At 42.2% G+C, this 11,682-nt stretch overlaps 1 protein-coding gene across 1 annotated transcript; it reads left to right on the top strand.

Annotated features, from left to right (window-relative positions):
* The first annotated feature begins 1,500 nt into the window (after positions 1-1,500).
* Positions 1,501-10,471, top strand: CDC37L1 (cell division cycle 37 like 1, HSP90 cochaperone). Its single transcript, XM_036403188.2, has 7 exons — positions 1,501-1,655; positions 2,944-3,225; positions 5,334-5,424; positions 7,384-7,499; positions 7,766-7,888; positions 8,762-8,917; positions 9,852-10,471. The coding sequence occupies exons 1-7, from the start codon at positions 1,551-1,553 to the stop codon at positions 9,951-9,953; spliced, it is 975 nt and encodes a 324-aa protein (XP_036259081.1). The 5' UTR covers positions 1,501-1,550; the 3' UTR covers positions 9,954-10,471.
* The last annotated feature ends 1,211 nt before the right edge of the window (positions 10,472-11,682 follow it).

Consider the following 11,682-nt stretch of genomic DNA (forward strand, 5'->3'; position numbering starts at 1 on the left):
ATCAATCATATCTGAATCAAAATAACTTCAATTACCCTCATATAGACTATTGCTGTTACTAATATTAGGTAAGAACTGTCCATGTTGGAGATGACCTCTCATTATCACTTATGTCAACATTCCAGATCATAAAATCTTAAAGAAATGTACAGTTCCATTTGAGGAATGGGCCTAATAATGCATCTTATTATGCTGAGATACATGTGAAACAAGAATAACTTATCACTTGTAAAGATAAATAACATTACACCTGAATTATACCTCATACAAGACTTGAGACATCAGTTTCTATCCCAAAACATACAACAAACCAAAGACACCTTTTCAAAGCACACCTTATGAGACAAGAGAGAAGTAACAGGGGGAAGGCATTCATTCTGCCTTTTTGTGTTCATCCAAGATGCACAAACTGAGAAATATCTTGGTTTCTCAGCCAGAAACATATCAGGAAATGTACCCTTATGAAAGAAAAGAATACTTTCACATGAAACTCCTTGGTCTAGTCTTAGGCATGTGCACCAGTCCAGGTCTGCAGGACCCTATCTCAGAACGGACTCAGTGGCCCTTGGTGTTATTACTGATAACCTCAAAATGCCAGGTTAAGAGCTATCATTGGGAGTTCTCTCATTTTGTATTTTTGGCTTTTATTGTCCCATGTAACAGGGACTAAATGTCATAGGCCTTAGCATTTCACAGAAACATTTGATTACAAGAAAATGATTGAATGAAAACCATAATTTTCTTTTTCTTCTATCTGATGAGGACTGTTGTGATCAACATATAATCCCTTTGGCCACAGCAGTAATCCTTTTGTTAAACAACACACAGCAACAGGTCCCCTACCTTCCCATTTAATCTGAAGCTCCTGGCGTATTTTTCTTGCAAACTTTACACCTACGACCCCCAAAGAATCAATCAGCACCTTCTGTTTGGAGGAAGAGCTAAACAGCCAATCCATGGGTAAAAAAGTACGGCTACAACGAGGGCACATTTTAATCTCTGCAGGGGCGCTATCACAAAGGTATGGCCTCATTATATGCTAACTTCCATTCCCAGATGAGAGCCAAGCTATTACAACACCCTAGACAGCACCCCAGGAGCTCTTAGGACTGAAGGATCGTATATATATGTACACACACACACACACGTGGTTGTTTGCCAGTGCCGTGCAGCAGCCTGCAGGAAGGTGAGCGGCCTTCCAGAGGCACGGAAAAGGCAGGATTAGGGAAAGGCATAGGGACAACTGACAGCACAGGACAGGGCCAGCGGCAGAGACAGCGACGAACCAGGCACAAAGGCGGAGGCACGGACAGAGGCGCCACCCACGGCAAGGGCGGGAGCTGGGGCCGGGGCGGAGCCGGGGCCGAGGCGGACCCGCGGCAGGGCCCGCCCCGCCGGCCCCGCTGCCTTTATTACCGCCCCTGAGGCGAGCTCGCCACTCGCTCCTCCCGACGCGCCGAGGGCGGGTGCTCCCGGCCTCGCTGCCATCGGCGGAAGTGTCGCTACCCCAGTTCCGGCGAACGGGTCGCGCCGCCGGGACGGCACCGGGCATGGCGCTGTGGCTGCCGCGCTCCCGGGACGGCGGCGCCCCGGAGGAGGAGGACGAGGAGCGGACACAGGCTGCCGCCTTCCGCCAGCGCTTGCCGGAGGTGCAGGTACGCCCGTGCCCCGCAGCCCCGGCCCCTCTCCCCGCGTCTGGCGCCCGGGGGCGCGGTGCGGGTCGGTGCCGGGCGGCGCGGCCCGCGGAGGGGCGGCGGCGGGAGCGGGGTCGCCTTGCCGAGCCGGGGCCGTGCCGGAGCGCCCGCCGGGGCTCCGAGGGCCGGTGGGGACAGGTGGGGTCTGGCGGGCCGCCCTGGTAGCAGCTCCACCGCGGGCAGGCGATGCGGAAGGAGCTGGGCTGAGTTATCCCAGCGTCCCCGTGCCCAAGGAGCAGATAGGTAGGCGGTGTGTTTCTCTGTTGGCCAGGGCGAGGCGGCGATTTATAAACGCGTTGTAAGGAATTCTGTGTGGTCTCACAAGCAGCTGCCATGACGTTACTTTTCCAACGGTGGAATTTTCTTCTTGTTACTGCAGAAATAAAATTGCTGTAGTTCTCAGACAAAGTTGGGACAATAAGTTTGATTTACTTGCGTTAAAGTTTCCTTCAGATAGTCTTTCACAAATTGTCCTTCGTGTGCCCCTGCCAGAGGCTATCAGCACTGCAGATTTCATAACGTGGCAGTGGAAGGCTGAGGAACTAATGCATATGGATGCATTTTTCTTCACTCTTGGTGAGAAAGGCTTGGCATATTAGTGAGTGTGAATTCTGAGCACACACCTGGAAATAATATAAATAGGGTTGTTTAAGATGTCCCTTTTCTCTCCCAGTTATGAGTGGTGACATCCTCAACAGATTTGACCTGAAGGAGCATGTGTTTGTGCTGGGCCTTGGCCGCTTTATAACTTAAATACCACTTCTTGTGTCAGTTCAAGAGAAGATGTTGGCCATTTGTTTGGGTACTAATACTGAAATGCAGGGAGTAGCAGTTACTTTACTGTTGTGATCTGACATTGTAAGCCCAATACTTTCTTATCAGAAGTGTATATTCAGAGTATTCTGACACTTGGCTGCTGCTAATGTTCCAGCCCTAAGACAGCCAGAGGGATTTCAGCTGTGTCAAAAGTATTTTTACAGTCTTGAGACTATTACTGATAGCAGCACATGATCCATGATTCTGCAAATACTCTTAATAAACTTAGGGTGACTTGAATTGGAAATCTCTTTCTAGAAGACATAGCTGTACATTGCCATGCTTCATCACTTCTGCTATTATAATGCTGCATATCTAAGGTGCCTTCCAGGTGCATTATTATTAGCTTTGGGATTTAGGCCAGTCTGCTTCTATAGAAACTGTAAATCAACAATTTTCTCTCCATAAATAGCATGTCTGATTTTCCTCACAGACATACAGCCAAGGGATTGAATTAGCCTGCCAAAAAGAAAGAGAGTTTGTGAAGCACTCTGTAGAATGCACATGGAACCTAGCAGAAGCCCAGCAAAAATTTGGTAATTTAGCACTGCATAATTCAGAATCCTGTGATCAGGAATCTGCTCAAGCAAGGACTGAAGCTGCCGAGTTGAGATGGAGGGAGGAAGAGTGGAGAAGAAAAGAAGAAGCGCTAAACCAGAGGGAACGACAGAATCTATGGAACACAGATCCTGTTAGTAAAGAAGTTTTTAATAAGGTATGACCTACATCATGTGTGTGTGGAAGCAAGTGCTAGCCTGTTTTGTTCATTCCAGTTGTTACTAGTCTCTGAGTGTCTTCTGTGTCTTGTACAGAACAAAAACACAATATGTCACTCACCTCTGTGCCTCGAAGGTCATGGAATATACCATGGAATAGACCTTTCTAGGAGCTGTGCTCAGGCACACGTAGGACAGGGAGGTGGTTCAGGACAGCACAGCTGCACCAAGGGCAGGTAATATGCCCTCTTCTGAAGCCCCAATTCCTCTCTAGTGCTTTATGGTAGAGTGTTGTCCTTGGCTTCAGAAGAAACTAGATGAGGATTGAGCTTTTAGGAATGTATTTTGTCTTTCTTGCTAACCAAGTAGGTAAAATTCTAGCTATGAATCTATATAGCTATACAATAATAGGCTACACAGCTACAAATAGACATGAAGAATATAAAAAAGCAAAAATTAGTTTCTCATCACTATCACATCTCCTAATTTCTCCTGATCCAGACTGCAATGTACATGATTCTCATTACTAACAAATCAGTAAGTTCCTGTATGAAAACAGAAGTTTTTCAGAGATTATAAGGAAACTTTGAAATTCTGTTACTAGGTAAGACACTTTCTGAAAAAAATCCTCAAATATGATACAACTCTAAAATTAGAACATAGCCATTTAAATAGTAGTATGTTAAAGTATAATAACTCCTTGTCATGGTTAGACACTGGCATGATGCCAGTGCCCCCATGAAGATACCTTCTCCCTGGTTTCTGCTGTGAGATGTGACCAGGAATAAGCAAAGCAGGCTCCTACTTAGGGAAAAAAAGAACCAGAACTTTATTAACTACTCTACAACTACAGATAAAAAGGAACACACACACAGGGAAAATGAAAACTTCACAAGTGCATTTCCTCCTCCCCCCACCAAATTTCCAACACAATACATCTATTCCTCAAATCACCAACTCTCGGTCCAGCAGCACCTTTTAGACAATCAATCCTCAGTTCATCAAGAGGAGAGGAGTCCTTCTTGTACCATGGGCTTCCCCTGGAAACACAGCTGAAGCCTCGTGTGTTTCTGTGTCACTCGTGGCACCGCCCGGAGTACATCTGCCGTCGTGACTTCTTCCTTTCATGTCCAGTGCTCTCACCACTGAACACGGACCAGAGCTGCTTCTAGGGTTGTCTTTTAAGGATGCTCTGTCCCGATCCAAAAAAGGCACAGTCTCTCCTTTGGGACACCTGTCCCCACAGTCTCTCCTTTGGGACACCTGTCCCCCCCATATTTTTCACTCCCTGGGGCCGAGGGGCACCAACACTGAACCCTCTTGGTTCTGAGGCCATTGCCTCCCCCTAGATGCAGTCTCTGTGTCACAAGGAACATGGTTCTGTCCATGGCTATACAAAAAGAGTCCAGCAAAAGCTACTCCATCATCTCTTCCCACTAGGATTCTTCTCTATTCTTCCACTATCTCTCGCTTGCCCAGACCTCTCTCACACTGGCCCATTTCCTTCCTCATCTTCCACTCTATCTCTCTTCTAGGAAAGGTCAATGATCTGTAAAGTTCTCATTCTCCAAAAAGGGGTTAAAAGCTCCTACAAGCGGCCGGCTGAACCCCCCCCTCTTCTCCGTCCCAGCCGTGCTGCCGGCACAGGCCCATGTTTATCAAGCTTCAAGGTTACAGTCTCAGGCAGCGTCTCCCTCTCTCTCTCTCTGTGTCTCTCAGGGGGGGCTGCCCGATGGCTCCCGGTCTCTCTCTCTCTCTCTCTCTCTCTTCCACCCCCGGGCTCAGGCCTACCTCTCTCGGCCACATGGCTTTCCCCTCCCCCTGCCCAGCCAGCAGCTGGGCCGGGGGAGAGACCCGAACTCTTTCCCACCAGAAACCCAAGAGGAGGCTCCCAGGGGAGAGCTCTGCTTTTAACCCCATGTTCTCAGAGGTGTGTCCATGTTGCAATGGCCAGGTTAAATGCCAATATTAAAGCCTGAATATCCATTGGTCAAAAACACAGCATCCCAAAAAACACATTTCCTGTCAAACCACCACACTCCTTTATGTCACTAAACAGTATGTATGTGTGGATTTTATGTAATAGTACAATCTTTCTCTTCCTCAGAGTTTTATTAATCAAAAAAGAAAAGAAATTGAAGATGAGTCTGTGTCTGAACCACTTATGCAAAAACATGAACAAAAGATTAGACACTTCGGTGAGTCTGCTTTTCCAACATCTTGTGGTTCCTACAGAATTTTTTGGTTTGCTCCTTCTTGTACAGAATGAATGCTAATAAATGAAAGACCTAAATGACAGACTGTTCAGTTTTATTTTATCAGGACTCCAGGGATATTCCACACCAGTGGGAAAAGACAGGGACATTCCTAGACATATAAGTCATGTATATAAAAGTGGCTGGGTCATCCATGGCTCCCTCCTTTTTTAAAGGAGATTAAGTTAAATCTTTTATTAAATGATTTTCTGTTACCTGTTAATTTATAAGGGTAATGGCTGATTAAATGGACATATTTGTTAACACCTACACTGAGAGTATGTGTGCTCAGAATTGTGCGTTTAAAACTATACTTAGTTATCCACTAGGTGTCACTTTAGCTCTGTCACAATTGTTAAACTCGACTGAGCACAAAGCTGATCTTGTAATCTAAAATTTGTAGGGTTCTCTGAAGTGCTTGCCATTCGGGCTGGTTTCGTGCTATAGTATAGTATTGCCATATTTGGAATTCTGGAACAATCAAGAATAAGACTGGATTGGCAGAATTCAGTTGTTCTTACAAAGTTGTTTTTACTTTTTTTTTTTTTTTTTTTTGGCTTCTGGAGGACTTAAAGCAGTTTTAAAGAAAGGGCTTTGAGCCCTGTTAACCTTAGCAAGCCTTTCAAGTATCAAGTAAAGGCACAACACTGTCAAGAGTATGCAAATAGTAGTAATAGGCACAGGTTCTCTTAAGTACCTTAACTATTCAGTGTAATGATATTGGAATTAGAAAATATCTCTCCTGCTGTGCATTTCAGCAGGTAAAAAAAGAAGAGGCTATCTTGTAGGCTTCCTAGCTGAGAGTTGGGCAAAATTACTCTTTGTCTAAATTCAAATTAGACTGTTAAAGAAGCAACCTTATTACAGAAGGTAATTTTTTTTAATACTTCCTGAGTTCAAAGCCATGTTATTATTTTAATTTGTGATACATAAGTCCATTGTAGAAAGCCACAGTACATTAATGCTTTCTGAAGTCACTTGTTCCATGCTAGCTCTGCCAAGGGGCAGTGTGGACTCCGCTATATTGCATGAGTCTTGCTTCTGGATCCTCTTCTGGCTTCAAAACAATGAAGAACTTGCACAGAGTAACTTGAAAACAGTCTAAAAGAAATACAACCTGTTGCTTTCTCTCTCAGCATTTGTTTGCTAGAATTAAGATTAGCTCAGGTCATTACCATTGAATTATCTTTAGCCCTGTTATAATTATGTGCTGATAGACGGGTGAAGCTGTACATCTGGTACCTGTTGCCAATAATGACTGTCAGAGATAGGACAACTGGAAGTGCTATGAGTATTGAGTTCTGATTTTTACATTTGGCTTGTTACTTGAAGCTAGTGCCATGATACTGCCATTCAAAGTTCTAATTAACTTTCCAATACTGGAAATACTGGGTTTGTTTTTTGAGATCAAGGTGTTTGTATAATTAATTTGAATTCTCTAAAAGTCTAGCAAACTATATTCTTTAATTTTTGACAGATTACAGGTTCTGTTCTTTGTGTTTTTATTTGCAAACATTTAGAGGATTTGTGTTTGTTAGAATCACTTAATGTAAATATCTGTCCATAAACTTTTTAAGCTATTTGATGTTGTAATTAACAGATATTTGCACCACTTTGTTAGCTTGTGAGGACTGATTAAAAATAAATTATCAGCATTACTAGAAGTGCATGACTGTTATAATCTGCTTTTAGTATCTTCAAAGACTAATTATGCCTTCTAGTGATGCTCTTTCAGCATTGATAGATGTATAAATAAAACCCCCAAATTTAGCTGCATGCTGTTATTCTGAGGTTAGTAAATTGCAAAGTTGTTATGTATACTTGGTATCAACACAGGTAACTTCCTTGCTGCATTAAATCATTTATCTGTTTAGAATATCTTAACTGTGTTTCTCTTATTAGGCATGCTGAGCAGATGGGATGATAGTCAAAGGTTTTTGTCTGATCATCCATACCTTGTATGTGAAGAAACATCTAGATATCTCATGTTGTGGTGTTTTCATCTAGAAGCTGAACAGGTATGAAGATGTTTAAATCTTTGGAAGCACACATTTTCCTATTTGCACAGTAGAAATGTGACCAAATTCATTAGCTGTTTAACTGTTCTTCCAGCCCCCTCTACTTTATTGATAGTGCATTGTCACATTTATGTCTAGTTAGAGCTAACTATGAGTCCTCTTATTTCTGTAAGCATCAGTTCACATCTGCTTAGGAACTGGAACAAAAGGAAATTCTGCTGAATTTTAGAAATATATCTTTAAATCATGACTAACTTTTTTTTCAGAAAAGAGCTCTGATGGAGCAAGTAGCACACCAAGCAGTTGTAATGCAGTTTATTATAGAAATTGCCAGAAGCTGCAATGTGGATCCAAGAGGATGTTTTCGTCTCTTTTTCCAAAAAGCCAAAGTAAGTCAACTTGGGTAATAATGTGAGAAACTCTTGATACGAGACAAGTGTTTTAGAAGGGATTTCTTCCCAACCATGTGAAGCTAAAGAAATTTTTGACTGATTTAGGCTTATGGGAAAGAGTTTTGATAGCAATTATTTTCTAGATAGAACACTTTGTTATAATTCTGGTTCTGCTAATGAAAGCTTAGCGGATTTTGCTTGTAGGTGGAAAGCAAGATGCGGCTGGGGGACAGCAGGTGTGTCACAGACGAGTAATAACTAAGAACAGCAAACACGAACGGATCTCAAACTGGTCTGACTATTGACTAATTACACACGTTTTCAAAGTCTCCCCCTTACTGTGAGGCAGCTATATAAAGTGTCCCTTTCTCATGACTGAAATAGGGCAATCCAGAGCTTCGTAGGAAAAAGGTGGGAAAACTGAAACTGTGATTTGCTATAGACTGTTCAGTTGTTCAAGACTCTAATGGATCTTAATGTTGCCTAAACTAGTATAGTTAAAATGTGGGTTAGTTTGTGCTTTACTTTTGATCTAAGGGCTTCAACAAGCACCTGTTGTAAGGATACCTTCTGAGTTGGAATAAATTACAGGCTAAAATTAGGTTCGATTTTACATGTTCTCAGATAAATCAGCTACTTTACTTAAGCATATAAATGCTACAGATTGTCTTAAAAAGAAATCTGCATGAAACATAAATCTGCATGAAACAACTTTAAATTGACTAACTTTATCCCTGAGTTGTTCACAGGTGTTATTCCCCAAAAGGTATAACGTGTCATTACTGCCTGGATTTTTTTCAGCACTGTGTAAGCTTACAATTCAAAAGAACAAATGACTAAAGAACAAATACTTCATTTTTTTCTTTGCAGACAGGAGAAGGCTACTTTGAGGCCTTTAAAAGTGAACTTGAGGCATTCAAGGCGAGAGTGAGAATCTGGTCACAATCGCATGGCTTTCAAACCATGTTACTCCATGATCTCAATGTCAGTCCTGGCTGTGTGGGAGAATGGACATCTTTTTTACAGGTAGGTTTATTATTTCCAAAATTTAATTTAACTAAAGCAGGATTAGGTCCTACTAGAGAAGCTGTACCTTTCTGAGATATAAAGAGGATTATTTCTTGAATTGCTAGTGCTTAGGATATATCATGCAGTGTTATTAATACACAAGGCATTTATGGCCTTTCTTTTTACTTGCTGGAATTCAGAGCATCAGCAAAAGGTCAAAAGTATATGTTTGTTCATTGCCTTTACATTTTCATTCCTAAAATAAACACTGCATGATAAATCTGATCAGATCTTAGAACTGTATTCCCAGTCATCACCACAAGCAGTGTAAAATCATGGGATCAGTCAAGTAAGTTACAGAATCATAGAATGGTTTGAGTTGGAGCGGACCCTAAAGATCATCTAGTTCCAAACTCCCTGCCATGGCAGGGACACCTTTCATAGGCCAGACAGCCCCATCCAGCCAGGCCTTGAACACTACCAGGGGCCTCACAACTTTAAGGAAGTTTAAGTTTAAGGAAAGTCTTCCTATAAAAGGGTATGCTTAGGTGTTTTTTGCAGTTCCAGTTATGGCCACATTCTGTAATGAAGAAACAACTTAAAAGATTGTCAAAAATTATGTATTAGTAAGGAGTCACAATTGAAAGTATTTGTTTGAAATAATTTGATTAAAGTACCTCTCAGAGGTAGATCAAACAGCTGAATTTTATATAAATGTGCAGTTAGGTGCTAGAAGTATTAAGATCAAATACAAGCTATGCTAGCAAATTTAAAAAATTCTTGACACAGTGACAAAATAGGGGTGGAGGATGTTATCAGATCTTACTTCCTTTCTATTGTAAATTTGTCTCATCATAAGATGGACAATGGAAGCAGTCTTTGTTTCTCTCTCTCTCCCCCTCCATCTATATAATTATGAAGCATTAAGCTGTCAGTTTTTCATCTGTTGCAGAACACAGGAGATCTACAAGGTTCCATAAACGCAGATGTCTGCAGTTTCAACTCTGTGATACAAAGAGATGAAGAAGAATCCAAAATGATGGACACATTTTAGTACTTTTTAAGACTGAGGCGAAGTACTCTTTTATTTCCCTTTTTTTTTTTTTCCCCAAAGAAACAAACATGGCTATTTTCTTGACACTTATTTTTCTGGGTACTGCACTTTATTTTTCGTGTCAGAATTTTGTTGTCTTGATTTGATTTGGGGGGGTGGGGAGGGACTTTGAAGGGTGGGTAATTAAGAAAAAACTTGTAATATTGTTTGAAATGTGCTGCTAGGTTTTTAGTTGTCCTTGAAGAGCAGGGTTCTTATATTGCCGAATGTGAAACTGGATGTGTTTTCTGCTACTAACCTTGCCTTTCATGATTTTAGAAATTAAACATCTGCACAAATACAATGTTTACAAGAAGCAGCAGATTCTTGGTAGAATCTGCTATTGTCTTACTACAGATGTGGATATGTTTTACTCTGAATATTGGAGATTGCAACTGTATTCATGCTACCTTGCTGACAGTATAAGCTCTCAAATTTGGTTATCACTAATAGCAATAAATCAGTATCTGGTATCAGTATTTCTGATCTGAATGGATTAGATTAAAACACTGGCTTTCTACCTCTACTAAGGGGATATAAATGTTATATTGTACTTTCATTAAACATAACTTGGTTTAATCCTAAAACATAACAACACTTGTCTACAAATGAATGCTGGGTTGTATGATTTCTGGGAGTCTGATTCTCTTCTTGTTCATCAGGCTAACTTCAGATTTATTTTTTTAAACCCAAGTCTTGTTGTGGTTGAAGTCATTGAGGAAGGGAACTTGTACAAGGGTTAGGCTAAGACCTCAGTTTAAACAAAAAGCTTTGTTACAGGTCACATAGGGAAGTGTCATGCACGTTACTTCATATGCTGTTCAACCAAAGTGAGTTTCTGACATTGTCAACTCAAACATTAAGTGGAAAAGCATTAAAAGCTTCTTGTTTAAGAAGCTGGAAATCCAAATACATTTTCTAGACAACAGAATCTTGCACTCCAGAACTCTGCTGTGCTTTTCTAACTTGCTGCTATTAGAGCAGGTCTGTCTATAAAAATGTATACTTTAATTGGAAGACTAGCAATGACAGCTTATGCCTCAGGTAATGGTATCCGTACATATTCTTCATCCATTACTGATTGCCCTGATTTTATGTAGGTTTGGATGACATATTGATTTCAAAAGTTCAGTGCTCATAGCCTACCTCCAGTTTTTAGTTCATGCAGAACAACCCCAGGCAGTGCCACAAGCTGATACAGAGTGGCTGGAAAGCTGCTCACAGGAAAAGGGCCTGGGGGTGCTGGGCCCAGTGACTGAATGTGAGCCCAGGTGGCCAAGAAGGCCAATGGCATCCTGGCCTGTGCCAGCAATGGTGTGGCCAGCAGGAGCAGGGCAGGGATTGTCCCCTGTACTCAGCATTGGTGCAGCTGCACCTCAAATCTGTGCTCAGTTTTGGGCCCTTTACTCCAGGAAGGACATGGAGCTGCTGGAGCGTGTCTGGAGAGGGGCAGTGGAGCTGGTGTAGCTGTGGAGCACAAGTTCTGTGAGGAGCAGCTGATTGAGTTGGGGTTGTTCAGGCTGGTGAAAAGGAGGCTTGGGCACGTTATCACTCTCTACAACTGCCTGAAAGGAGGGTATAGCTGGGTGGGGTTTGGCTGTTCTCCCTGCTAAGAAGTAACAGGACAAGAGGAAATGGCCTCAAGCTGTGGTCAGGGCAGTTCAGGTTGGACATCAGGAGGACTTCCTTC

Source organism: Molothrus ater, chromosome Z, assembly GCF_012460135.2.
Source record: "Molothrus ater isolate BHLD 08-10-18 breed brown headed cowbird chromosome Z, BPBGC_Mater_1.1, whole genome shotgun sequence".
Lineage (NCBI taxonomy): Eukaryota > Metazoa > Chordata > Aves > Passeriformes > Icteridae > Molothrus > Molothrus ater.

Excerpts from the sequence above, each read along its gene's own strand:
- CDC37L1 (XM_036403188.2), top strand. The coding sequence starts at position 1,551 with ATGGCGCTGTGGCTGCCGCGCTCCCGGGACGGCGGCGCCCCGGAGGAG. Across the intron at positions 7,889-8,761 it reads TCTTTTTCCAAAAAGCCAAA|ACAGGAGAAGGCTACTTTGA; the intron begins GTAAGTCAACTT and ends TTTTCTTTGCAG. Across the intron at positions 8,918-9,851 it reads AATGGACATCTTTTTTACAG|AACACAGGAGATCTACAAGG; the intron begins GTAGGTTTATTA and ends CATCTGTTGCAG.